Here is a 27085-nt window from a genome sequence, read left to right on the forward strand (position 1 = left end):
ATATGCCTCTGTGCATTTACCTTCTTTTACCACACAGCCGAAATCTCCGCTTCTGAGGGCTGAAGCCACTCCCTTACAAAAAGAGTAACGGCACTTGTGTGCTCTTAACTTACTCTTCAGCTGTGCATTTTGTTTTGTGTCGTCAAATGCCATCACATCTTGGTTTTGCATGACCTCGCATTGTGTTGCAGGTTGTCCTCAGGATATTGTGTTACTGCTGCAGGGATACCTCTAAAAAGAGCGTGTAACAGCAGCGTGTGGGCATCCGTAGCAGCAGGGAGTTATGGTCCTGTAATGTCAGATGTTAAACCATATTGCGTGCCACTTTCCATCCTTTCTGGTCTGATAAAAGCACCTCCCGCACTCCAAATAATGATGGGTGGCTTTTCTTTTCTTCTTTTGCAGAAGTCAGAGGGCCACACCTCTCCCACATGACGGACAGCCAAATGAAATGTCTCAGGCTCCAGTGCTTATTTCCTGCGCTGACCAGTGAAGCTCCACTTTATTGTAAAACATTGTGCTTTACCTAATATCCTAGCCTTGTCTTTACCAAGGGAAGCTAGTCAGTCCATATGATGGAAACTATAGACTGCAAGCAAGTGTTTATTGCTCTGAGTGGCCCAGAATTCACTGGAAGCCAGACGTTAGCAACTTGGGCCAGGTCCTCAAATCGGAACCCAGTATGTAGGAGGGTGATATTAATTGTTTATTAATGAACAGAAATGGAATGATCCCAGAGCTTGCTTTCTATCGAAGGCTTTTAAACAGTAAATAGGTGGTTGGTGTGAAAAAGACTGCCTTTACTGTTAGCTCATACAGCATCTCTTTTACCAACCAGAGAGTACGGCAACTAGTTTCATATAATACCTAGTTATTCTAAATGAAAATGAAAAAAAAAAAAAAAACCAACAACAAAAACACTGACGCACTGCACTAGTTATTATTAGATATTCTTAGTCATTTTTGTACATGAAGATTTAAGTTCTAAGATGGTTTATATTAATAGGTTATGCCTACGTTTATATTGTAGAATGAATTTAAAACCTGTTCCAGAGAACTCAAGGCAGCCTGGACAGATGTACCATTGTTAGCGGTGTTTGGGCAGCCACGTGGTCCAGATGTTCTGCACTTTTATATTTGCCACCGGAGTGGTAGAGTTTACTGGCAAAAATTCTGACAGGCTATGTTTGGGTTTGTTTCTTTTTAATTTAGCTTTGAATAACCAGGATGATGTGCATTAGAAAAAGGAGTGGTGTATGGAACAGAAAATACAGCGGATAATTGACTTGTCTTTCATGCCTTGGAGGGTTCCTTTGGTTTTGCATAGATCTCTGAGCGACTTGGTGAAACTTTCCTGTAAACAAAAAGTACTGCAAATATGTTTTTCAAAAGTGACCTTAGTATTATTTCACCGTTCTGAAAAACCTAAAACCGTGACTTTTCAATATACATCTACACCAATACACATACCTTTGACATTTTACAGACACTGGCATTGTTGTAGCTACTATGCACAGTCCAAATCAGTGTCAGAGTTTGCGTAAAGGGCCAATTACAGTTTGTGGTGGTAAAGTGGCAAGTTGCATACAGATAAACTACAACCGAAGAGTGACATTTGACTGAATTCAGACTACCAAACAAATCCATCTGCCAGTTTCTGTCTTTGCTTATGTTGAATTTTTGTGGTTTGCTCTCATAAATACATCCCAAAAGCAGGCCAAGTGTATCACTTGGCCTGTTACCTTCGCTATCTTGACTTACACTATCGTATAACCAAGCATTGATTCCTACCAATAGATGCAAAACGATCACTAGTAATTGATCTAAAGCTACAAATTCAACAGGGTACTTCTTCTATAGCACAAGATGTTTCCCTACTCTTTGCATTGTAGCACAACAATTTACCAAATTGGACTCCAGCAATAATTTTCTATTAGTCTTCGTCATACCGGCTGAACTTTTGATAGTATTAGATTGAGTTTGAAGTTCTTTGAATTAAGTCTTTAAATGATGCGAGTTTACATCATTCTATCAGGCATTCTTATTTATACTTGACTGAACTGATAATGTGTTTTGGGGTTATTTTGTAACTAATTCGATGTAATAGCCATATGGACAGTAACTCTTATTAATGCTTGCTAGGTTTAGCCTTTCATTGCTGTGGTTAAGTGAAAGTCTTTGGTTCAGTGTCAGGAAACAATGTACAACATACCACACAAGTTGTAACGAAGGATTAAAGTCTGACAAAAGGCAGGTAGCTGGGGAAGTGTCACTGAAACAGCACCATCAAGGATGCAGGTGTTGGAAGAAGGGAACAACAACAAAAGAAAAACAAAAATTGTGAGTCAGTGAAAAGGCTTTTTAAAAATTCAGGTGAATATATGACTAAGAGCCCCTAGAATGCCACTGCAGCCTATGGCAGTATTTTTAATAAGATTTTATTAAAGTTTTATAAGTTATTTTAACAAGACAGGAAAAACTTAAAAGACTTAAAACTGTTGGGTCACAGCAAGGTGGCTGTTGGAGTTTTGGACCACTTTATAATTAGCTGAAATCCAAATATGTTATAGTGCAGGCCGTTCACGTTGACAATGGTACTAACTTATTTCTCTAGAAACCTTTAGAGTAGATATATTTTTGTCAAAGCACCCCATCCTTCCTCAATTTAAATTTCAATATTGTTCCTGAAGATATTTCTGTATATTAATGGTACCTTTTTTAAAAGAAACAGAAAATTACTTTTTTCTATATGAATTAATATCTTACTTGATCTGCTTTTCCTTGACTTTCCCTTAGAGAGGGGGTAGGGTTGGGTCAGTTTACTGGATATGACTGTTTTCAGATACTTATAAACCTTTTTGTAGATATGCTTAATTTTTAAGCGATTAGGCACTGAGAGTAGCAGAAATCCTGCAAAGCTTTATAGTTCACTAGGCATTTGCCTTTGTTGGTTCTCTGAGTGATGTCTTGATTTCAGTAGCTAGAATTTTTCCCTGAATCTACTAGAAGGGGTATCAGTATTTTCAGGTAACAAAGTCTGTTAGCACAACAAAAATTTCAGACCAATATCTTACTGTATTGGGGTTGGGTTTTTTCCTTATTTGTTTTGTTTTAATTTTTATTAATTTCAGCTGCTTTCATTTTGGAAAATCTTATTGCTATTGTGTGTACTTCAGTATACCAGCAAACACTGTTACCCATTAACACATTGTCCACAAATGCCTCTAGAGAAGAAATTGTTGCACCTTATGTATATCTCAAGCAAACCAAAATATGATGCTTTTCTGCTTTGTTTATTCTGAATATGTTGTATCATACTTTACTGAACCCATTTTAACTTAGCTAAAGCTATCGATATTTATGCATTTCACATTATTTTCTGGATCTGAACCTGTGTATAAATCTTTCTTTAAAAAAAAAAAAAAAAGAAAAGCATTTACCGTAGTTGTCCTCTGTGACTTATCCATGGGAGGGGGGAATCTTGTCTCAAGTGTAAAATGCAGTACTGTCCCAGTTTTCCTTGGCTTTTATTTATTTAGTGATCTTTGATATTTCATATGTAGTTTTGAGGTATACAAAATACATTGTCGTAGCTGAAGCTACATATCTAAGCAGCTGGGAGAAAATTACTGTATTGTCTTCTTAATTGTTCTAGTACTGTATACAAATATGGGAAAAATGTTCTGCAGAGCATTTGAGATGCAGATTCTTATCCCCGCAGTAGGTTTTTTTCCAGATAGTAGACCAAATCAATCAAAACTCGATGATCTTAAAGGTCTTTTCCTGCGTAAATGATTCTGTGATTCTGAAAACATCTATGGAGATTACTTAATGCTCTGCTTATGGCAGTAACTACCCCTTGAATGTGCTGTGATTTCAGAAATAGAATATATTTATTTAAGATGATTGAATGCTCTTTTATACTAATACAGTATCCCAAAGTCATGAGCAAGAGACTTCTTGGTAGTTTGGGTTTCTATTTTATAGCATTGGGGCATGACTTTTGAAATTAAAGTGATAAGCGTTGTTGGAAAGGGGCACAGGAACAAGGGACTGGTAGAAGTGTCTGAACTTGTGTTTAAATTCCAGCTTTGGTCTTTATTATTTGAGTGAAGGCTGCCTTTGTAGCACAAGGCTGAAGAGCACTCTGCAGTTTGTATCAAGTAGAAACCCAAGAGAGTTGTAACTCACATCGAAATGAGGGAATGCCTTATAGTGTGGATGCTGTCTTTTGGAACAGGATATTGAATTGAAGCAGTTTTAATTTCCACGGCTTGTTTAGCTGCTGTACGGATACTGAAGAGACTGAAGGCAGCAGTTGTAGACGTGGGACAGCTAAGAGAGGGTGAAAGGAAAGCTGGTCTTTGTTCTCAGTATGGCAAAGTTATGGCAACAAACAGGAATTAGGAAAAAAGATAGATGTGTGTATATATATATGCGTGTGTGTGTATGTGTGTGTGCGCCTGGGTGTGTACATTCTGCAAAAAAAATGTAGGAAAAACAAAAACATGATGGGTCTACAAGAGACTATAACGTATGTTGAGCCTTTGAGTGCACTCCCTTTTTTTGAATGCTGAGTCTCATATGGCTACCTCTCCTAAAAGACTACTTTTGTTAACTTCCATTTGCTTTCAGGCTTGATCGTGTAATCTTTTCAGCCGTTGATACCATTTGTATATCACTGTGTGCTTTATACTTTCCAAGAGCAACATTTATATAGCGCAGACAACGTAAAGGCTGACTATACAGTGGTAGCCAAACAGTGTTGTTTAACCTCTGCCATAGTCATATGAGTTGCAGGACGTGGGCCTGCTGGCTCTAGTTGGTTCAGTGAGATCGTTTTTTGTAACAGCAGAGAATGCAGTGCTCGTGGGGTTGCTGGACTTCAGATATCACCAGAGGTGACGCAGTAAGCCAAATGCTGCTCTTGAAACTTACTCTGGAGTTTACATTTGCAATCCTGATTTCGCAAGGAAATATAACTGTGCAGCTTGCGTGTTGTATACCATATGTTAGCCATTAGATGCTGTTTGTTTGCCGTGCCTGTTTGATAGGTCGTAGAGCTCCTAGGTATCTTTGCCATGTTTTGTAATACTTGTGGCATTCTCCTTACCTCATACATGTAGTGGAACTGTCACCTACGGCTGCCAGGATGCTGAGGCACATCAGGACACTTGAGTGCCGTGAGCGAATGCATTTAGGCTGTGAAAGAGTTACTTGCCTCCTCCCCTGAATTCCCCAATAAAAAGGCACAGTGAGGTTTATGCACTCACCTAAGTACTATTATAGTCATTTATATACTCAGTATTTTCTACTGAATTGACAACTTTGAAGAAGCTTATGAGATGGATGTATATTTTATGTTCCCCCACTAATTCTTCTAAGGCAGAAATCTGGGAAGACTTGACATGAGATCTCCACTCAGCAACACGCCTAAGTATACGCTGAAAACCATCCTTACTTAAGGGGCAGCATTGTTATTTGCACTGTGACAGTGCAGGAAGCCCCCATTATGGACCACTACACTCTTGGAGTTAGGCTTGGGCTTGCGTGATATTCCTGGGGGAGGCACGTCATGGTGACCTAGGGCCTTCATTGACATGGAATTTTAAAAATGACTGCAAATAGCTTAACATTTATTGAGTTCTTCCAAAGAATTGTATTGTAGTTTCTGGGTCTTGACTGTTACCGTATACCAGCAGACCCACACTGTACTTCACTGGAAAAAAACACACCTGTACAGGCTAACCAGGCTTCCAAATGTAATGGTCTGTCCTATTCTTTTCACCCCTACAACTGAAACCTTATTTTCATGCACACACTGCTACACTTTAATCAGTGGTTGGGGCTTTGAAGGTGACAAAAGCAAGAGAGGCATGTATGTGCATGTGTCTGCATGTATGTATACATATGCGCACACACACACATCAGAGCGCAGTGACTTGCAACATGTTCTCTGTACAAAAGTGTTCCCGTGCTAGGTCATGAGACAACATGAGGTTTCTGAGACGACAGTTTTCTTGCTAGATCTTGGTGTCTTTCCTTCACATTACACCCTAAGGTGTGATTTTTTAAAATCACACCGGAAAAAAACCACAGATCCTGCTGACCTGGATGCTACAAAACCCTTCTTTCTCAGCGGTGCTTGCTTATAATAACCAGTATCTGTGGACAGTTTTAACACAACTAGTTTGCCACAATCTTTCCTCCTAGAGCCCATTTCTTCAACTTTTATTCTCACACACAAATCCACTGAATTTTGACCCACTGTTTGGATTTATCCTCTCCAAAGCTTGGTGTAAACATGCCTTACAATAGTTCATCTCCATCAATGGTATAACAGAGCTACTGCCTTCTTAGATGTGTGTAGTTAAAAGTCAATAAGCACATTTGTAGAATGTCATACTTTCTTCAAAAACATCTAATTCGATATTTTTAAGTGCACATGTTAAGCCATGTGTATAACATGCTAAAGTACATTAAACTGTGATAATGAAACTGAATAAAAAATTAATAAAATATTTGAAATATTTGATAAGGACCTTCAAATAGATTTATGTTCGTTCTATTTTGGTTATCTAGTGTGTGCCTGTAAACAGTTTCCCATTTAAAACTAATGATTGCAAATAAATACTATTCAAACAGAGCTTCTTTGATACTTCACCTGCTTTACTATCAAATGATGGTTTAACATATGACTGAGTTAGCAGTATTTGCAGAATTTGTTTTTAGCTACAGTATGAATTTGTTGGCTTTTTTTATACTTAAAAAGAAACAAGCTCGTTTTCCACCTGAAAATGGAAGATGCCAAAACCCAAAGATGGATCCTCAGAACTGTAAGCTGTAGTTTCCTGTCAGATTATCCGTTCAACTTCTACACAATGACTATAAAGAAGTCACATATTTTACAAAGAACTTCTGCCTATTTGTTCTTGCTTACACATGTCTATTATGGAAGCTTCCATTCTTCTGAGCCTGGTTCAGCACTGTTGACATTGTTGAAAAGATCTGTAGATCCATGCCAGTGCCCCAGAATTCGATGGATTTATATTGGCATAAAGCTGGAGATTGTGGGACAGAGAGCCAGGACTCCGTGCAGTTAGGTTGTGGGAGAAAAGTTTGCCTTTTCTCCTGAGCTTTCCAGGTGTCCAGTTCGCAGTTCTGGATTTTATCTTTGCACAGTTGGGAAGCTTGTTCATAGTCAACACAAGTATAAGAGAAGTCGTCTCACCTGAAGAAGCCCTTGCTATGTTTTCTGTCTTTGGACACTAGGAGAACTTAGTCAGAAATTGATTCTTTTTTAGAAATAAGTAGCAAGCGTCATCAGTATTTAAACTTAAAGGTCCCCACTACTTTGGAAACTTATTTAAACCAGACTCTGTTCTGCCCATCTTGAGGCTTGAAAATGAGATTGATGGAGATCTTGTCTTTTCCTGTCCTTGGATGCCTGAAGCCTCCTTGATTGCAGTGTGTTTTTCTGATCACAGAAGACCCAAGTACAGACTTCATGAAACCAGTAGACATTGGTTGTTCACATGGGAGCAGAACTCCTGTCTCTGAGTCAAAAGTAGCAGAAGGGAAGCCTTTAGGTGGATTGTTTTTTTTTTTTTAAACTATGTGCTATTTACTCAGGGAAGAAGAAATGTAAGCAATCTTGCACTGCCTTTACTGGGTATGCGTCAGTATGTCTGCAAAGAAGCACCAGGAATGGAGGAGCTTCAGCATTAAAGGCCGTGTAAAGGTTGTACTTGGGGAAGGGGGAGAAAAGCTCTGATTCAGTGAGCAAAAAAAGCTGGAAGAAATCTTAAGAAATACATATTCTCTTACTATAGCATGCCTAGTCAGTGACATTGAAGTCACTATTCTGGTTTTTTATTACCAAATTACCTTAAAACAGTCATCTTCATTCCTCGAACTCCCATCTTTTCTCATCTGCTTTCATTTTGTTCTTCCAGCAAAAGACCCGCTGAATTCAGCTAACTCTTGGTGCACCTAGGTCTGCTTTGTTACCCAGCTCTCATTCAGGTTGCTTCTTGCAGCTGCATGGCATTACACTGACACTTTATTAACTGTCAGGTAAGATACATTTCCACTTACACTTTTGGAAGAACACAGGGTGGAAAGGCATCATCCTCCTCAAGCACCGCACTTCTGCCAGACGTTCTCCCTTCGATACCCTTTGTTGGGTCCTTTCATTGTTCGTCCCAGAGATTTTTAACGTGCTGTTAACCCTGCTTTCAAACAGACTTTTTTTTTTCCTACAGTGTGACAACATTAAGCAAGACAAAGTATACTTGAGCATACAGTAACCATGCTATATACAAGCTTGTGAAGCTGTCCATTCTTCAGTAGGACACTAGCACTTTGTAACAAAATACGAGACGCGTTTCTACATCTGGTGCGAAGTTCTGTTTTGTTTTGTTTTGTTTTCAGAAATAAAACCTATAAGATATAACACCTACCATCTATTCAGTGTCAACTTCTTTTTGTGGACTGTTCTTGCCACAGCAACAGTTAAGAAATTTAGCTCTAGTATAGTTGTATTTAAAATGTACTCTAGATTTCAGCTACGCTTCATTGGTTACTTTCTGGTAGGAGAAAGTAACATTATATCTTCAGCAGAAGTAAGCTAGCGCAAGATGTAGCTGCCTCAACCCCAGCTGAAAATCCAGCCTATATAAAGCAATGCAAAAAGTTTATTTCATACAGAGCAGCACTTCAACCTATTCGTCAGCCCGTGAAACAAGAGGAACTAGTTGAAATAGACCTAAAAATCAAGCCAGTTGAGTTGTCAGGCTTAGCACCGGAGTATAATTTTCTGAATGCGAACACCTAATACTCTCATCCGCTCTGTAGTGTTTTGTTTATTACTTTTGTTACCTTAGTGTTTGGATACGGAGAAGTGTCAGGTGTATTTATTATGGTTTGCACACTAAGCAAAGGCCAGTGTTGCCATCAGACAACATCCAGTTTAAGGAAAAAAAAAGGGGGAGGGGGAAGAAAAAATTGGGCTGTCGGAAGATGTCCCTCAAACCCAAAAGAAGTATTGGGAATACATCTTGAAGTCATGGCAGACCATCAGGCTCCAATCAGATCAATCTGAGCATCAGTTCCCTTCCTTCCAAAGTCTGGGTGGCTTTCCTTAATACCTGGTCAAAACCTAGAGTTATGATCTCATGTCAGGCTTTCCTAGTATGAAAAATCTTGATTCCTAGATGTTTTCATGAGTGACATTCTTAAAATTGCTGCTGGAGGTCTTAAGACTCAGCAGCCTGTTGCCAAAAGGTCTAGTATGTTGGATACCAACCTCAGAAAGTTTACCATAATGGGATTTCTGTTCTAGTTGGGGCTCTCTAAATGCTGCTCTCTTTTCACTGTGGATTATTAAAACAACTTACTGTCTTTCAGGAGTTAAGGAGAATTTGGAAGTTGGATAGTCCTAATCTGTCTGGTAATTTAAGATACTTCGTTTTGGTGTCAGTGTCCAGTAATAGTGGCTTTCGTAATGCCACCGAGTCCTTCCACAGTGCTAGCTCTGAGCTATGCACGTTGTGATAAACCTGGTAACTTGAGTTAGTGTATTTTCAGTCTTGCAGAACTAGCGACTTTGATTCAGAAGGCTTGCAGCGCACCATTGCCTTTAGCATAGGTCAGGGTGATGTAATTTGAAGCAAATTCATTGCGTGTCTGACAGACGGTTCCCTGTTACAATTTGAGACGTTCCATCTGGTTTGGTCCTCGTTGGCACCCGTTCCTGCCCGTGGGTGAGCCTTTCCGGGACTCCCGGTTGTGGCGTTGGTCACGAGGCAGGGCTCTGGCAGGGGGAGACTCTTTCACCTCAGGCCTCCCAGCCTCTCCCCTTCGGGATGGCAAACTGTCTCTATGCCACAACTTTGTCCATGCAGCTGGGATCTCTTCTTGCCCGCAGCTGCTCAGGTAACATTTTTGTAAAACAAAATGAAACAAACCCAGCTGGGAACTTGAGGGTAAAGTCAGACCTTCATGAACTTCCAGGTTCCAGCAGGCGGTTTGAGGGTGAGGGGTGTAACGTGTCCTCAGTTCGAGCAGCTATGTAAATTGTGTGCAGAGATTGACAGGTTGTGGCAGCAACACTGGGTTTCCTTTTGTTTTGTAGAGCAGTGTTTTCTAATGGAAGTAAGGTGGCAGGGAAATTACTGTCACAGCAGATGGACTATTTCGTTGTCTTCAAGAGGTTCCAATTTCAAGAGCGAGGTTTGCCAACCGGTCTGAAAAAAAAAAGACAAATTGCATTTCTAGTCTGTGGCTTGGAATGGGTGCTGTGTTTTGCTTCAGTGACTGTAGTGATAGTTTTTCAGTCAGAAGTAATGTGTGGGCTACTTGAGGTGTGATGCAGTCCCATTAGCTTTTAGATGACAGATGTATTTGGCACGTGGCGTAAGTGTTGCTAACAAGTGCTTCCCTGCATGTATGTCATAAATAATACCAAGCATTCATCATCATTTTAATCAGTGCTTAAGAAAATTCTTCCTGCTGTGTTTCAAGAAAATATATTGTGCTTGGCTGGCACAAGGTGTAGTTTTACCCTGGAAAGTAACGGAGGGAAGCATTCACTGTGTGACTGTTTCATCTTGGTACGTAGTTTTTTTCAAAACATCTTTACCGGTAACTATCTGTAGTGTACTGTATTTAGGATATGGTTGATTCAGCTCTGGGATCTTTTAAAGTGAAGGTAACTACATGCAGAATTCCACACTGGCAAGGGAATCTTTTAGGGATGAAGGGTTGCTAAAGGGTGCCGTATGCAAGTGCTGGATCTCATAAGATGCAGGACATACAAGATGTATGATTGCAGACCGAGGAGCCAGGCTGTTGGCAGGTATCAGCCCAGGTTCGCAGTGTAATTGTGCTGACTTGGACGAAGGGAAAACAAAACAGCCTGTGGTTTCAGCTGCATTCAAAGCCCATTTGATTCCCCGAGTCCAACACGTTGTCATCGGCACCACATGCTCTTGCCAGAGGGAGTTTGAGGGTTGCTGCGGCGGGAGGCTCCATTGCTGTGCTGCTTGTCCTGAGCGTTTGCTCTTTGTCGGTTTTCTGCAGCTCAGTATTTTTAACTTATCCCTGGCTCTAAAGATGGTCACGGGTGCCTAGATCGGTCACAGCTGTGGTCTGGTGATACTTGGTACAATAGTGTTGTCCACTGACAGGTGCAGCACTGTAGATTTAAGGCACCAAAGCGGTAACCAGCGGTTCTTGAGGCTTCCCGGGGTGGCCAAGGGCAGTTACTGCCTGCTTCGGGGTGTGGGTTTTACGGTGGCAGCGCTGGCAAGCCGGAGCGAGTCCCTTGGACAGACTCTGCTGCACTCAGAGTATCCCTAGGTCGCTGACAGCTTCGCTTGGGCCAGGCTCTGGGAACACCAGAAACACAAAAAAATCCTTAGAAAAGTCCTCAGGAAAGGGAAGCAGAATTTTACACGGTTGCATCCGTACGCGCATAGCAACAGGATCCATTCAGTCTTTTATGGCTTTTGTATAAAAATGGCCTGGAATACACAATGTTTGCTGCCACGAGCTCTGACAGCTGCACTACTCACACAGTGTGCTCTGTGCGCTTGGGTATCTACCTGATGGCAAAATGTACCTGACATGCCTTGGTCATTGGGTGGTTAGAAGAACGATAATCTCCATATTATCTGCAGGGCTGAGTCCTTACTTTAGCGTTTTCAAACAGATAGCATATATGCAGATGTGTTTTTTGAAATAACTAATTTGTGAGGGTTGTACTCATGGTATATGTTTCATGTGTGAGAACCATGAAAACACCATAATACGTAAGAGTCAATCTGAAAGCAGTTTCATATTCACAGGCTCTGTTAATCTCCAACTAATTTAAAAAACCTAGACAAAAAATAGATGTGTGCTGTTCCACCTTGGCAAAGTGATTTTATAATTGACAGCCAAGGGTTGCCAGCAGGGATTTAAAAGCATCTTTAATAATGAGATAAAAATGTATTCTTAAATAAAAATTTCTGGGCTTTTAGACCATTCAGAATATACTCCAAGTGCTTTGCAAGATGAGTAATTTTTTACTACTTTTGATTAATAGAACCACACGTACAGTTAGTTTAACAGTATTCAAATAAATAGAAAATAGTGGGTGTCATTTTTTAGATGCCATGTGTTGCTTCAGACTTAGATGGAGCCCCTTGGCAGCACTGGCCCATCACACTTGGCAGTGCTTGGAGGAGGATGTTGGTGGCATGTCTGGAATGTGCAGCTGCCTTTGGCATCAAACCACCATCCCATAAATCTCAGCTGTTGGAAACCCTTTGCCATCAAGGTAGAAGGGGCATAAACAGCATAAAAGCTTTTAAAAGTAAGAGCTGATTGGGTTTTGTCACTTTTGTCAAATCTACTGTCCAACTGAAAAAGCTTTGTATTTGATAGAGACAAATCTCCTTGCCCTATGGTTTTGTTTATGTTGCTGGAAGTTGGGAATGTCAAGCGTCGCTTACAAATTTCCCACATTCCTTTTCAGTCATCTTGCCTTTCCTCCCCTCCCTTTTCTTGAGCAGCTGAAAACTTGATGGACATCAGTAGCAAAACATCCCGCTGATTTTCAGTAGGATGGGCAGTGTTCCACACCTTCCTGAGCTACTACACAGCTCTGAAAAACCCACAAAGAGTAGTTTTGTAATTAGTGGTATTTTAACAACAGTTTTCCCTAACAGTGGCTGAACATCAAATGCAGCTTCTGCAAAAAGATATAGGCACAAGGAGGTGGGATCCTCCAGCAAAGTGGGTAGGGCAGCAAAGCTGGGCTCCCCAGGCCCTGCTCGCGCCCCGGCTTTCTGTAGGAAAGCCCAAGCAGCACCAGCATTGGGAACCCAGCAGTCTTTTGACATACGATAAATTATTTCCTTCTCCTGACGGTTCATTACTGAGAATAGTTTCATAGTTTATGAGGATTTGGCCTGTTTTAATTTTCAGTGCATGGCTTGTTATCGCAACTAATATACCTCGAAGTCACATGCTTTTCTTTTAAAAATAAACCAAAACCCCCTTCAGCACTGCATATTAGACCTGCAAAGTTTGCGTTAACTCATACTAAGCCTTAACTTGCAAAATAAAACTCTTACTACATTTCTAAATTTCTTCCTTAGAGGGGGAAAAAAAGGCCCCATACAATTACATTTTCTTTCTCCGTAATTACCGAAGAAACTTTCAGATCAAATAAACATAATAACGGCTTTTCGAGTTAAGTTGCCCATATAGCCTCGCCTAAGCCAACAGGTACGCGTGGGGGCAGCCTGCGGCATCAGGACCACGTTTACGTGAAGCACCGTTGCTTTCCCTCCGGAGAAGGCACCGTGGCTGTCGGGAAGCGCGGCGCAGCAGCCCCGCTGCATCCCCACGGATCAGATGGGGATGCCAGCTGACAGGTACGGACAGACCCCCTCAGCGCCCACTGCAGAAAGCTGCAGTAAGGGTTGCACCTGCAGAATTCACATACCAAAGTAAGAGCTGTTGCTCTGCACATCTTGTCAGTCAGTAAAACGTTGCTTTTAATTTCTGTACCTTTCCCCTACTTTTGTTGGAAAGCTGTCCTAGGCACTTTGCGTGACTGAGCTTGTGTCGAGTGAGCAGTTCTCTGTGGTTTCGAGTTGTTGCAGCTGAAGATTCGATGCTCGTTGTAGCAGCACCAGATACTTGCCGTTGTTCTTTCTGGCCATCTCCTTGAAGTACTGTGGTGGTGGTTGTCTTGAGGCCCTGTGTGCATGGAGTTATTGCTGATGCAAAGACGTTTTTATCCTCATATTATTGTTGCTGGGTATTGATTTCATCAAGAAACATGAAATTGGGAAGGGTGCCACAGACATTCATAATTAAATGTGTCACTAGATGGTCTTTTCTAACCCATGTAGAATTTATAAATTGGGGGAAAAAAGAATAATTCAGGGTGTAGACAAGGCTGTAGGAAAGGCCAGCATCTCCATAAATCAAATTCTGTGTTTTCTGCTTGGGTGTTTGTGGTGAGGGCAGGTTAGCAAGCTGCCAAATAACTGTTCACTGCAGAAATGGTAAACGGATGGATTCCCACAGCCATCCGTCGGTGAGCACGGCAGACTGCTGCTGCCGCTGCTGCTGTTTATTCACTTCTTTTCGTTCCTTGTAAGTTGATTGCTGTTAATGTTGTTGTATTAATTGCGTACCGTAAGGCAGCTGGTAGGAGCTTGGTATGTGAGGTCAGCTTTGGGCAATTGTATTTCATTTAATACAGTGTCACAGATCATCTTCATAGTAGTGTTGGTATTTCCTAATGGTGTTTCATCTCGGTGTTTGTGAGTGCCTGTTAAATGTCCCAGGCTCATAGCTTGGCTTTTTTTTCTTTTTTCTTTGAATGCCCAGCCCGTGCAAGCTATCAGCAAGAACCAGCAGAAAATACTTAAAAGATTCTGTGATTCTTGTCACTGTGGGCGTTTTCTTGCTCATTATCAACTTGCCAACAATTAGGCCAACATTTTTCAAGATGAGAAAAGGCTGAAGGAAAGCTTTCCGTGGCAGCTTTTGAAATGTTAGGGTGAACATTTCTCTGCGTTCTTCTTGATTTGCTGCTCCCCAGTTTTTTTTCCAGGGGGACTGTAAAAGTAGACAGGCTTTTGATGGTTTGTGAGGAAGATGTAAGCTGACTGTTAACAGGATGTCTGTAGAGCTTGTGTGTGTTCCTGGAAAAACAGCAAGCCAAGGCAGAAAAGCGAGCAGCCAGTCAGGATATTAAACGCATCCTGGGTCGTGGCAGGATGAGATCTTGGCAGTATTTACTGGCACAGACTCACAGGGCCAAAAGGGACCTGGAGACATTAGCTAGAGAGTTTCTCTGCCCTAAGGCAGGTCAAGCTATACTTACCACATAGCTGACAGGTGGGCGTTGAACCTGTTCTTAAAGCCTTTAATAGTGGAGACTCAACCATTTCCCCACACGGTTTTTGACGCTGCTTGACTATCTTTATACTTTTTGAGGGTGGTTTATTCCCCCAGTGCCTAAGTACAAAATTTTATGGTACAGGAGAAAAAGACAGCGTCCTCAAAAGATGTTAGATAGAGAAGCATTTTAGCTGCTTTTGTAAATACAACCTTAGAAATAATGATGGGATAAAATCTGAGATGAGATTTTTCAAGGAGCGCCAGCCCAACTTTATTGCTAGCCACAGGACTCCTCCATGCCTTTGAAAATCTCTTCCTTCAAATGGTGTGTCAGGTTGACGGTTAATAGCCATATCAGAGAGGTTCAAAGAGACCTTTCTCCTCGTGCTGTGTTTTCTGTCTAGCAGTTGCCTTTAATTTTTTTTACAGAGTTCTGACAGTAAAAAAAAAAAAACAAACCAGAAAACCAAACCAAAAAAACCCAAAACAACCCAGCTTGCCAGCTTTTTCCTCAGTACCCTTTTTAGACACTACAAGTCCATCACTAAAGCCATATTGCGAGGGGGAAACCAAAAGAGAACAGCATCCATTTCATTAGGCAGCACTTGTGCCAGCCACACCGAGAGGCTGGTGAGCCTGCAGGCGCCGGAGCCCTCACTCTACAGCCATCCTCTCGCTGCTGCCTCTGGGCTTGGAAAGGAGCATTTTCCTGGCTGTCCTCTGGTGGGATGCTGCTGGTGAGGCATCACCTGCGCTCGCAGCAAGGTCCCTGCCTGGTGTCCGACCCGGCCTCTCCCTGGGAGACGTGGGAAAAGCTGCCCGCGATGGTGTCAGCAGTGCAGTGACCAGGACATCCCTGGGTCTCCGCTTTGGGACAGGGACTCCTGGCTGTACCTGCGATACTTGCTCCGACTCCGCAAACAGGACTAGTGGAATGATTTTGAAACACTTAGGAGACTAATGGAGCAAGTCCAATGTGTTAGCAAGAGCAGTGCGCTCCCTTGCTGACGGTGCACTGATTTACCGGGGGCGATGCCACAGTTTGCTGAGGAGTCTCGGAGGGACAGAGCGTGCTTTTCTCCGTGAAGAATACCCATTACTGGGAACAGGCACCCAATGGGGAAGCAAAGGGGAGAGCACATCCCTCAAGCAAGGGGTGGAATTGCCTTCATTTTCTGCCCGTGCCAGGCTGTCGGGAAGCTCCCTGCCTGCACTCGCAGTCGTTGTGCCTGGCACCAGGTCAGGGTTTCGCTGCACTCAGCAGAAGGTGTAGGCTTGCAAGAAATGGGTCAGCAAACCTCTTCCACACTAATGGTCCAGGCACCAGACAAAGGTCGTCCCGGCTGCGCTGGCATGCTGCTGGGACCTAGCCCCAGGTCCTACCAGCCCTGCTCTTCTTCGGCGTGGCCCCACACAGCTCAGAGGTGGGAGGAGGCAAGGGCAGAGTCCCCTGGCTCCAGCAGCAGCTGCGTTAGCACCTTCTGCAACATGTGGCAGCCTCTTGTCAGGCCCCACGCTGCCATGGCAGGGGCCGGTGTAACCACCAAGGGCTGCACAGGGTGCTGGGTGCTGCTGAGCACCGGCCGTGCATGTCTGTGGCTTTGCAACCCCGTCAAGAAACGGCAGCAAGCAATGGCGGAGGTGGCCCTGCAGGTGCTGCCGGAAGCGTGCAGAGCCCGTCAGTTGCCGTTGTGGCCCCAAGGTCCCCTTTAAGCTGCTCCGTGTGGTGGTACGGACTCGGGCACTGACACCCAGGGGAGGTGCAGCAAAGAAAAGCAGGGACTGGGTGCTGTATTGAAGAGCTGAAATAAGTGATGCCATGAGCAGGACACAAAGCAGAGGCCCCAGAAACATTGGCCTCCTGTAGGTGCTTGCTCCAGGTGACACCTGGCCAAGTTCGGGGCATGGATATGACAAGGAACCTAGATGAGTGAGGGACCCAAGTCTGTTTAGTTCCAGTAAGAGCCTTTGATGAAACCCAGTGCAACTGCGTACCAACCAAAGGCTGACTTCTTAAGGACAGTATCTCCACAGACAACCTCCTGCGATAGTTGGCAATCTCAGAATGTTGAGAGAAAAAGCATTTAATGGCTAAAAAGGAAACGGGTGCAACAGAGCAGTTCAGAACATGCAATTTCCTCAACAACCTTCTGAGTGGAAGAAATGGCACTATAAAACACGAAACGAAGTGTGCAGAAGGAATGAACTGATTTTCCCCAAACCCAGTAATCACCCTGGCAAGGATGGCCCAGCGCTTGGAGTTTTTGGCTCCTGGTTTCACACACAAACTATGAAATACAGTGGATGCCTATCAAACTGCGCTTCAGTTGCAAATTAACCAATATGTTCAGCAGTCCCCGGCTTTCATGATTGATCTAATCTTCAGCAATGCCTGGAAAAGGAAGAGTGTTTTCCTGCGTGTTTCACTGTTTCTCTCCTGCTCCAATAGACTCCTAATCCCTCGTGTTCTCCTGGTTTCCTTGCTCCTGCTCAGCCCTAGCAACCCTACCCAGGATAAGCAGAAATAGGTTCCAGTGGAGTCAAAAGCAACAAAAAAGGCTGCACTTTGCAGCAGATCAACCTGCGCCTGACTTCCAAATTACACCCTTTTCCTTGGTAGTCAAAAAAACACAAGCGCAGCCAGTAAAGACGAATCTTTAGTTGATTTTGTATCCAATGTAAGTGCTTCTCATAAAATTTGCCTTTATTTTTTCTCCTTCCCAGCAGAGCAGGGTTCTTCTTGTATTTTCCTTGCTGTTGAGTATCAGCGTGTGCTTTGAGTCCTGTAGAGCTGAACAGGAATCACTAACAGAATTGAAAAATAACACTGATCCTGTAACCCTTGCAGGCACAAAATTTTAACCAAAATACAAGAAAAGGGGTATTTCCATTCTGTGGTGCTTGCACGTCCATCTGTGTAACCACCAAGGGTAAAGCAAGGTCCAGATGCATACGTAAGATGAAGTAATACTCCATGGCGATGCAAAGACTAAAGTGACTGAGATTTAAACAGTGTCCGTACACAGTGGCTTTCCCAGCATAGGCAGAAGAATTTACATCGTGCACTGCACAGGTCAGGTTCTAGCTTTTGTGTGTCCCTCTCTTCTTATGGTACTTACCTGGGTGCTCAGTTTGGGTACCTGGATGAGACAAAGGATACCTGCTGCTTGGACAGCTAAAATTGCTTCTGAGGCCACTATGAAATATCAATCAGGAATTTTCTGGCTTTACTGTTTGATAAGCAGAGATGCAGAGGGTAATGCTGACTTCAGCAAGGATGTGTGTGCCTGGCGTAGTGCTAGGGACAGGTATGATTTTAAATACAGTCCATCCTTTGTCCTCTAATACTGCAAATACATGCTGTTCCATCAGGGCATCCTCCTTTAAAAATACCCATTTTTAAGCCCCCCTATCAAAATGCCAGGCTTATTATGGGAAACAGTTTATTTATTGCCACATGTTTCTGGATACCCGTTTTCTGCTACACTCAAAAGACGGCTTCTGTTGAGGGTGTGTCGTAGGCTTTGGTCAGATGTCGGTGCTCGTACTGGAGGTCATTCTGCCCGGTGGCCTGTGCCAGGCCAGGGGTCCTGGGGGAGCAGAGCAGTCCCTCGCCCTCGTGGGACCGTGCCGAGTCACGCGGGCTGGATCCTGGCTTGGCAGGTCACAAGGCAGCGTTGCAGGCTGGGGGGGATACCTGGGCACGTGTGAAGACAGAGCCAAAGCCAGAAACATCCCTCTCTCCCCCCCCAGCCTTCTTTCTCCGCCGGATTTTCTGCCCGAGTGGGAGACCCCTGTGCTTGCACTGCGGTGTTTCGGGTCTTTCCTGGGTCTGAGACACTTACTTCATGCAAACCCGGCTCCTCACCACTGGGGTGGTACCCAAAGTAGAGTGACTGTGTATCAGAGTGTCATCACTGATTTGGGAAAAGGTTTCTAGAAGCCCTTATGGCAAGAAACGTGTTAAGTGACATCAGCATCATGAACAAAAGTGATGTAGCACTTCAGGATCAGCCAAAGCCTGGGGAGGGTTGGGCTGAGAGCAAAATGCCATCGCTTATGAAAGAGGCCTTGTCCCTCAATGCCTGTTTTTCATAGAAAATCCCATCAGAGGAGGTGCTGTCCCTCTGCGTGTGCATGCTCCCGCTTTGCCTTTGTGAGTGGACCCCAAGGTGCAAACGGGGAGCAGACTGGGAACAGGTGGCACAAAAGGCACCCTTGGTCTTGCCGGGTCCTAACGATGTCCCCAGCAAATGTCTCTCCCTTCCCCGTCCCCTGCTCAATGGCTTGGGCTTGGCTCTGCTGCCTGCCCGCCTGCTGCGGGGAGCGCGAGGACGAAGTAGCCCGGCTGGAGATCTGGCCCAAAATGTGTTAAAAGCATTTCCTCAAATAGTTGGGTTTAATTTTAATAAGTCATATTTAGTAGCCCTCACGACACTGGCTGTGGGAGAGGGAAAGGTTATGCCCTAAAAATAAAATTGGATGGATGGATGGATGGATGGATGGATGGATGTGTGAAGGACTGCTGAGAGTTTGGTGTGGGGTGAGAGGCATCACATCTTCCTTAGAGAGAGGAGCCCTTGCGACACGGATTGAACAATGGGGGTGGGGGGTGGCAGGGGAAGCACTTTGACTGAGAAATATTCTTTTAGATGAAACAACAAAACTCTGCATGCACATACAGACTAGATCTTCGTAACGCGGCCAGGCTTTGACAGTGTACTGCAGCATTATTGCTATTTATAATCAACAATTACTAACACTATAATCCAGTAAACTTAGTGGTAGCAATTACAGCAACATAAATAGCAATCCAGATGACTAAAGGCATTGCTGTCAATGCGGATGGCAGCTATAGCATTAGAAAAAAAATTGGAGGGAAGATATCGGAAGTCGATATGCGAGCTTGGGTCTGCTAGTCTTTTATATACCATTTTTAATATACTTCCTGAAATGAAGCTTTGGAAAGGTACACTGCCTCTTTAAAATTAGTCTAGGAACTACAGGTAGTTCACATTATTTTTAAAATAATAAATCTATATATATCTATATTAAAATATATATGTATACATAAGTTGGCTAGCCTACCTTGTGGAAAGGCTGCAGCTAAACTAAGTCTGAGCTAATATTGTATTACCATGGTCTTCTGGTTTGTAGATAGCCCTTCCTTATTAGATGAGGTTCTGTTCTTGCTCCACAGAAGGTGCCTGTGTATATAACTCCTTTGTATTGCTTTCTGCAGAGTCCCTTATATATTTCTTACTACTAATGCTGTGTAGAAAAGAAAATCCAGAGATTTTACTACTGATAATTAACCATATAATGGCCATTAGCAAAATAAAGATTTAGTTGTTTGGGAAACAGATTATTTATATTGTGTATGGTTTATTGCCTGATAACTTGTTTGGTGACTGGATATTCTTTTCCTTCTCCTGGTCCTTTTCTGCTTTTTCCAGCTATGGTGTTTACTCCTCACTTTGATTATCTAGCAGGCAATAAAGTATATTGTATGTTTTGAAGCCAAGCGGTGTGCTTCTTAATTGTCCTTTAAGGGGGAGTCAGTGGCGGCCGGGCCGTGGAGTGGCAGCTGCTCCCTGGCAGGACGACAGCTCTCTGGCCGCACTCAGCACCTCTCCCACGGCAACTTTTGGACAAGGCAGGGCCCGGGCAAGCGCCCTAGACAAAAACTTGGCGGTTCCTACTGAAAAGGAAGGAGCTGCAGCCAGGAGCAGTCATAGCCTTGCTTCCTGGCCATCCCTAAGGACAGGAGGAGACCGTGTGGGCACAGATGAGTTACTGCCTGTCTTCTCATTTCACACAACAACCCTTTTTACTGCCTTCTCCAGCATGGACAGCAGTGGCAGTGGCAGGTACCGTCGCTGTCACTGGCACCTTCTGGCTCTCTGAACAGCCTGGTGCCCCGGGGGGGCCGGGTTTTTACCCCAAGGTAAGGAGATGGGCAGAGCTTGGCGCACGTGCCAGGCTCGGGTCCGTGGCCTGGTCCGGAATGGCAGGGGCACTTCGTGCCTTCCCGCACACGAGGCGATGCATCATCCATCCTCAGCAGCTACACGCGCAGGCAGCGTGTGCCGAAGATGCTCATGCATGTATCACGCTGCCCAAACTTACCTGATCTACTTGTTTGGGGTCTTATTGCTTTTGTTTTGTTTTTAATGGGGACTCAAGTTCTGCATGGCAATTCCTCTCCCTCCTGGCATCTGTGGCATTTTATTCTGCATTTCAAAAATTTCACTCCCAGAAGCGACTAGCGGGAGTGTGCCAGGTACTGCATTTGCAGGAGGAGCACGTCCTTCTCTACCCCGCTCCCTTCCGCTTCCTCAGCCGTCGCTGCTCAGAGGTCACCTCTCACCTCCGGAGGGGACACGCAGCATCACCCCGTGCTTTGCCTTCCTCTCAGCAGAAGACAGCAGCCTTAGTGCAGCACGGGGGGCTGCAATCAGGTCACTCACCTGACCAAGCCTGTCCTTCTCCCGGAGCCGGGACATGGGTGTGTGGCCCCGCTCCTGTGCGGCGGCTTGGGGGACGGGGTGTAAGAGGGCAAAGCTGCTTCCTGCTGAATCTCATAAGAAACAAACAGCTTTGGCATCTGGGGAGATGAAGCTGCCAAAAAATTCAGCCTTCATTGGTCAACATGATTTTCTGGTGTTTGTTTTTCCCCATTCCACCCAGAAGCAAAGTTTGAAATGATGGCACTGCCTGTGCAGCAAAGGTTCCCAAAAAGCAGTAAAAAAACCTCCTCATTTATAAATCAAATGGATTGGTTTTGCTTCAGCACTGAGATTCACCTATTTTGCTATTTTTTTGTGGGGGCAAATGTGCGTATTGCATGCACGTACACAAGGAGGGACAGCTGAAAAGCCTTAGTCCGTATGCCTGAGCACTGCTCTGGTCCATGCACCACAAGGTGGGGGTTTTTTTGGGAGGAGGGACACATGCTGTTGCACCCCCCCCCCCAGTCCCACCGCTCGGCCAGGCAGCTGCGAAGGGCCCCACGTGTCTATCGCAGGGCAAGGAGCTACTGCCCTGCCAGGAGGTGCCCTTGCCATCACACTGGGGAGCCAGCCCCACGGCGAGGGGTGTCCCACGGCTGCTGGCAGGGGGATGGAGGGGCTCCTCACCAGTAAGTGTTCGAGGTGGGGATCCAAGGGGGGGGGGGCGCACCTCTTCATTTTATGGGGTAGTAGTCAAAGGGCTCAGCAAGTCAAAAAATCATCTTCTGCTCATGTTCCTCGTTTAGAAGCGGGAATACAACACAATCCCTTGAACAGCACCTTCAGTTTGGTCCTCTACCACTGGCACACCTCCTGCTGGGAAAAAAGTGCTTTTTTGTGTTAATAAAAGTATATAGAGGATTATTCAATTTGTTTTGATGACAACAGGGAATACAAACAAGAGACTCACGTCAGGGAAATGCCTGGCTTCACCTTGCTGTACTTGCTGCAGCATGGGGAAAAAACAGGAATAAAAGCTGGTTCCCCTTTCTAAGCAGTAGTGCTTCTCCCTTGGACCTAAAACACGGCTCTTACGTCCTCAGGTGCCTGTGCCAAGACTTGGCCTTACTTGCACATCCCACCTTGAGAAATTAGTTGGTAACACAGGCAGCAGCAAAGCTGGCGGCTCTGAGTGGGTACAACAGCCCACAACATCTATATTCAGCAACTAGCAAGTGCTGGAATAAAACCTCAGTTATGAAGCATATTTTATATGTGTAGTGTTATACATTTTTTTCCTTTTTAAAATTGCTTATTGTGGCATATTTATTATTGAGAGGATTTCTTTTTTTTTTTCTTTCTCCATAGCACAAATTGGATCTGACACAGGCTTTGTTGCCAGCATGAATTAGATGTAAGGAAAGAAGGGTTGCTGCAGGTGCGTAGGGAGGTTAATGCCTTCCTTTCCAGATTAATCCATCTGGCAGTGACAGGGAGCATTTGTACAAATAAAATGAATCTGGTGTTAATGCTGGGCCTTGTGAACTCAGAGGAAACCCTGGCAGCAGATGCTCCCAGGTTTGCGGAGGGAAGGCTTGGGTGCGCTCCAGGCTCCTCCAGACGCTGTGGTTTGGCAATCGCCAGGGGTTCAGCCGCAGGCTGCTGCATTTCTGTGATTTAAGTGTTTCGCCGTTTGGTGAACACTTTGAACCGGCTCGCCGAAACGAAGGACTTGCACCCCCGTGAACTAAGGAGCGCTTTCGAGCTGATTTGGAGTCCGACAGAAATCTGTGCAGACATGCTTGTTTTGGGTGAAATCGGAGTGGGTTGGAGAATGACCGGTCCCTGGGCTGTACCAGCCCAGTGGGTTTGGGTAGTAGCGTTGGGTATGGGTTCAGTGGTCCTGGGACATGCGTCTGGCAGGATTATTGGGTGGTATCTTTAATTAAACTAACCGGTTTAGGGCAAGAAATGGACACTGTTTCAGCCTGCAAGCCCTAGCGGCTCAGCTGTGTGAGCTTTCCACCCCTAAGCCCCGTTCCTCCCGGGAGGCACACACCGCAGTGCAGCCACCTCCGTGCACCACCCCAGCACCGCCGGGACTTTTGGGGGACTGGCTGCAAGAGCAGGACAGGGCAGTCCACGCGCCCGGCGTGCAAGTGCTACCTTGTGTTGGGCTTGTCCTGCGAAAAGCCAACAGCTGCCTTGTTGTCTGATAACCAAAGGAAATCTTTTGTTGTGGATCACTGAGCAGTGGTGATAAACTCCAATTTAAAAATTAAAAAAAAAAAAATAAAGCTAAGCACTGCAAGTCATTTAGGGCAGAAATTCTCTTTCTCCTCCTCCTCCTTCTTACTGCATCTCATCAGCTTCCTATTGGTTTTTTTACATAGATTTGAGGGCTGGCACTTAATTGCTTGTCTTGAGGCCCTGAGTCTTTAATTAAAAGCCTGATATTGCAAGGCACAGAGAGGAATACTAAGTGGCAGCACAGCTCATGGATTTAAAATCTTAACCAAAGTGCTCCACCTTTCCTGGTCTTAATTTCTCCCTGGCTAAATAAAACCTGATTTTTTTCACTAAAATGTCTCACTCCTTAAACTTTCTTGAGCTTTCTGTGCTATATATGGTTGATATCTAGTCTGCTTTCCTCCTGATGGCGCACTGTGAGATCTAAAACACCATGGACACTTAGGAAAGGAAATTTGCCTGCAAACTTTCAGAAATCCCTTTTTATCCAGATAGAATTGGGGAAGAGGAAACCAAAGGCAAATATACTCAGTGCCAGCCATCTAATTTTACTGTCTCTAATTAAGAGACGGTAAAGCCTGCGCTGCAGGATGGCAAAGCCACAACTTCAGTCGTGGTGCGATTGCTCCGGATTTGGGCTGCCAGTGCCGGGTGTGCCAGACCTGGAAAGAGGGTTTTTCTCTGAGGGTGTCCAGCCTTAGGAGGGGTGGGGAGCTCTGCAGACATCCTGTGCTTTTGCTGCTTTTAGTTGCTAAGAGAGATTTAACTGTGCCAGCCTCCCGGCACATGTAATGAAGAGGCACATAAGGCAAACATGGGTTGCAGAGCACAAGGAAGAAAACATGGCACTCGGGCCACTGATTATATCCTTTATTTTCCATGTTGCAGAGGAAAAGAAGAATGAAGTAGTTCTGTGTAAGCTGAGTTGCTTGGGCTTGATGCTGTGTGAAAATCTTCTGGTTTTGAGCCATTTGTGGTAACATACACTTAATTCCTTCTCTGCAAAGCGGCAGTCAAGAACAGTTGCCGCTAAAGACCTCAGTGGTTGGTTTTCCAAAACAAACGGCGCAGGCAGGCTCCCGTGCACAGGCTCACCGCCATAGGGCTGCACGGCCCAGGGAAGCGTCGAAGAGCTCAGGTAGAGGGGTGTCACCAGGGGTGGAGGAAAAGGGAAGTGTCAGAGTCCCTCAGAAGCAGGGTCTCCCAAAATAAGATTTCTGAAAGGGCCGTAGACTAGGAAGCAAAGCAAGGAGAGGTCCACAGTAACCCTCCCAAGCCTTTTTCAATATTAGTAATAAAGCATCAGCTGTCGGAGGCAGACCTTGGTTGACAGAGGACATGTCAAAGAAAGTTTAGCTGTTGAGAGCGGAGTCCGAATTAGCCCAACTCTCAGTATCTGCTCTTCTCCAAAGCTTGGTAAGTGCAGAGGTTTGGTCTGTGTGTTTGCGTTTTCTGTGGTAGGGAGCTACAAGCCAGCCCTCCCCCAGCCTGCGCGCACACGTGCCCACACAGACCCTGATCCCGCTGCCCCGGCTCCCGGCAGCGATCCCGTCCAACACCGTCGCTGCCTCGTGGCCTGGCGCGTGCAGACGTGCTCCCACCTTTCCCAGCCTCCTCACCCGGAGCCCCAAGCGATCTCACACCTTCCCTCGGTGGTGGTGGGTCTCCATCTCAGGAGCTTCACTGCAGGGCTTCCTGCCTCTGTCTCTCCTGAAAAGCCCGCAGGACCACGGGCGCTGCAGCGGGTTAGCCTGGCCGAAGGGACACTGAACCAGCACGCATGTTTGTTATTCTTTAAAGCATGTTCCCAGCCTGCCGGCGTGGGCGGCTGGCACCCACCATAGCGGTGTGGATGGAGGTTTGGGGGTGGCCGAGGTCCATCCTGTGGGGGCCATGCCAAGAAGGGGTCAGAGAAATGCAAATGGGACCACACCTGGGTGGACCCTGGCATGCCCTATAGCCAGCTCCGGTGGAAGGGTCAGGTTATCTCCACCAACTTTGTTTATGGAGTATTTTTACTAAATGCATTGTTACGTAGAAATGTTGTCTCTTTTAGCTCCTTCCCAGGAGCTGTCGGATTTGGCAGGCCACCAGCTGCTGTGTTTGTCCTTCCCAGCCTGGAGTTTGTCTGGGTGTTTTAGCAAACAAGCTGCCTCCCATCACTTACTTTCCATCTGTACTCAAGACAAGGAACTGCTGCGCCGTGCACCAGTATCTCGGCAGCCCTGGTAAAAACAGTGTCACGGCATGGCGGCCACAGCACACAGGTGCTCACCTCTCCTCTCAGCTCTTCCGGTTTCCCTGTTGCTCGTGAGCCGGTTTTGGACCGCACCATGTTTGCCACCATCCATCCCAGAGATGGTTGCCTTTGCTCTGCGATTGGCACGGGGCGGGCAGAGCATAGCTGCCTTCGAGCTGGAGCCCGTAAATCACTTTGCCGGGCAGGTCTGGAGCCCCTCCGCATGGAAGCAGAGCTAAGGAAACCCAGACCTCTGCCAATAGCCCCATATTTATTGCCTGCATATTTCATACTCCGACAAAGTGTTGCTGGTCGCTTCATTAGCCGCCAGGTCTTCACAAGAGGCGCCGATAACGGTGATGGTGGGTTTGATGTAAAAGCTCCAGGCAGCTGGCAGGGAGGCAGCAGGCCAGGCGGCTGTTGGAGGGGATTTAGTTTTCCCCAGCGTTTTCTCATTCCTTTTGTTCCTGGGAGGGATACTTTCACTGCCGTGCCCTAAATGCACTTGCAGGCAGTGGAGTTTCGCCACATGAGAAACTGGCCTGTCCTGGTCCCCAGTTTTGGTTTCTAAATCTCCAGATTATTTGTATAATTGAGTGACAGCCAATAAAAATCTTTTTAAAACCAGATCCTGTAAAGGCTAATGGAAAATACTCATATGTATTTATGTGTAATATAATTATTCCCTTGTTTTGCATGTTACTGAAAAAAAGTCGTGTATCCATAACACATGGACTTTTAAGGCAAATTTTAGTTGCTAGAAAGGTCTGGATTATCAGTATACTTGATTCATCCTTTGGGGGTGGAGTATGGTTGGTTCATCACTACAGCTTTAGCCAGGTGTTTCATGTCCTTTTTCTTTTCTTTTTTCCCCAGCTGGCTGGATGTCTAGTTCCTGTTGATTTTAATAGGAATTAGGCATGCTTATCCCTCTGACATATTTGAAAAAATCTCAACTTTAATGTTTTCCTTAAATAAGCCTGCAGAGCACAGGCGTGCGCAGACTCCGCAGTCAGCGGCTGCCCCGCTGCCCCAGCCCCCCAGCACACAGCCACTACTGCCACCAGCTTCCAGTGTGCTTTGCTTTCTCCTTCCAAAAGCACCGGAGCTTGGCCAGAGGGGGAGATGCCCTGCAGCACAGCTGGGGATGTCTGCATGGGGGGCAAACAAAACAGGAAAAGGGGAAAAATCCCCAGTGGGAGTTGAGTAATCCTGCTGGGAGGTTTTTGCCTTCAAA

The 27085-nt window shown here is 45.1% G+C and overlaps 1 protein-coding gene across 17 annotated transcripts in view; it reads left to right on the forward strand.

Annotated features, from left to right (window-relative positions):
* Positions 1-20420, forward strand: part of BBX (BBX high mobility group box domain containing) — a 162267-nt gene extending 141847 nt beyond the window's left edge. For all 17 annotated transcript variants that reach the window (XM_054825111.1, XM_054825135.1, XM_054825206.1 and 14 more), the window contains one exon: positions 406-20420. In XM_054825111.1, the coding sequence (XP_054681086.1) occupies positions 406-493 (88 nt within the window). In that variant the 3' untranslated portion in view covers positions 494-20420. The remainder of the gene's footprint in view (positions 1-405) is intronic.
* The last annotated feature ends 6665 nt before the right edge of the window (positions 20421-27085 follow it).

Source organism: Grus americana, chromosome 1 (genome assembly GCF_028858705.1).
Source record: "Grus americana isolate bGruAme1 chromosome 1, bGruAme1.mat, whole genome shotgun sequence".
Taxonomy (NCBI): Eukaryota; Metazoa; Chordata; class Aves; order Gruiformes; family Gruidae; genus Grus; species Grus americana.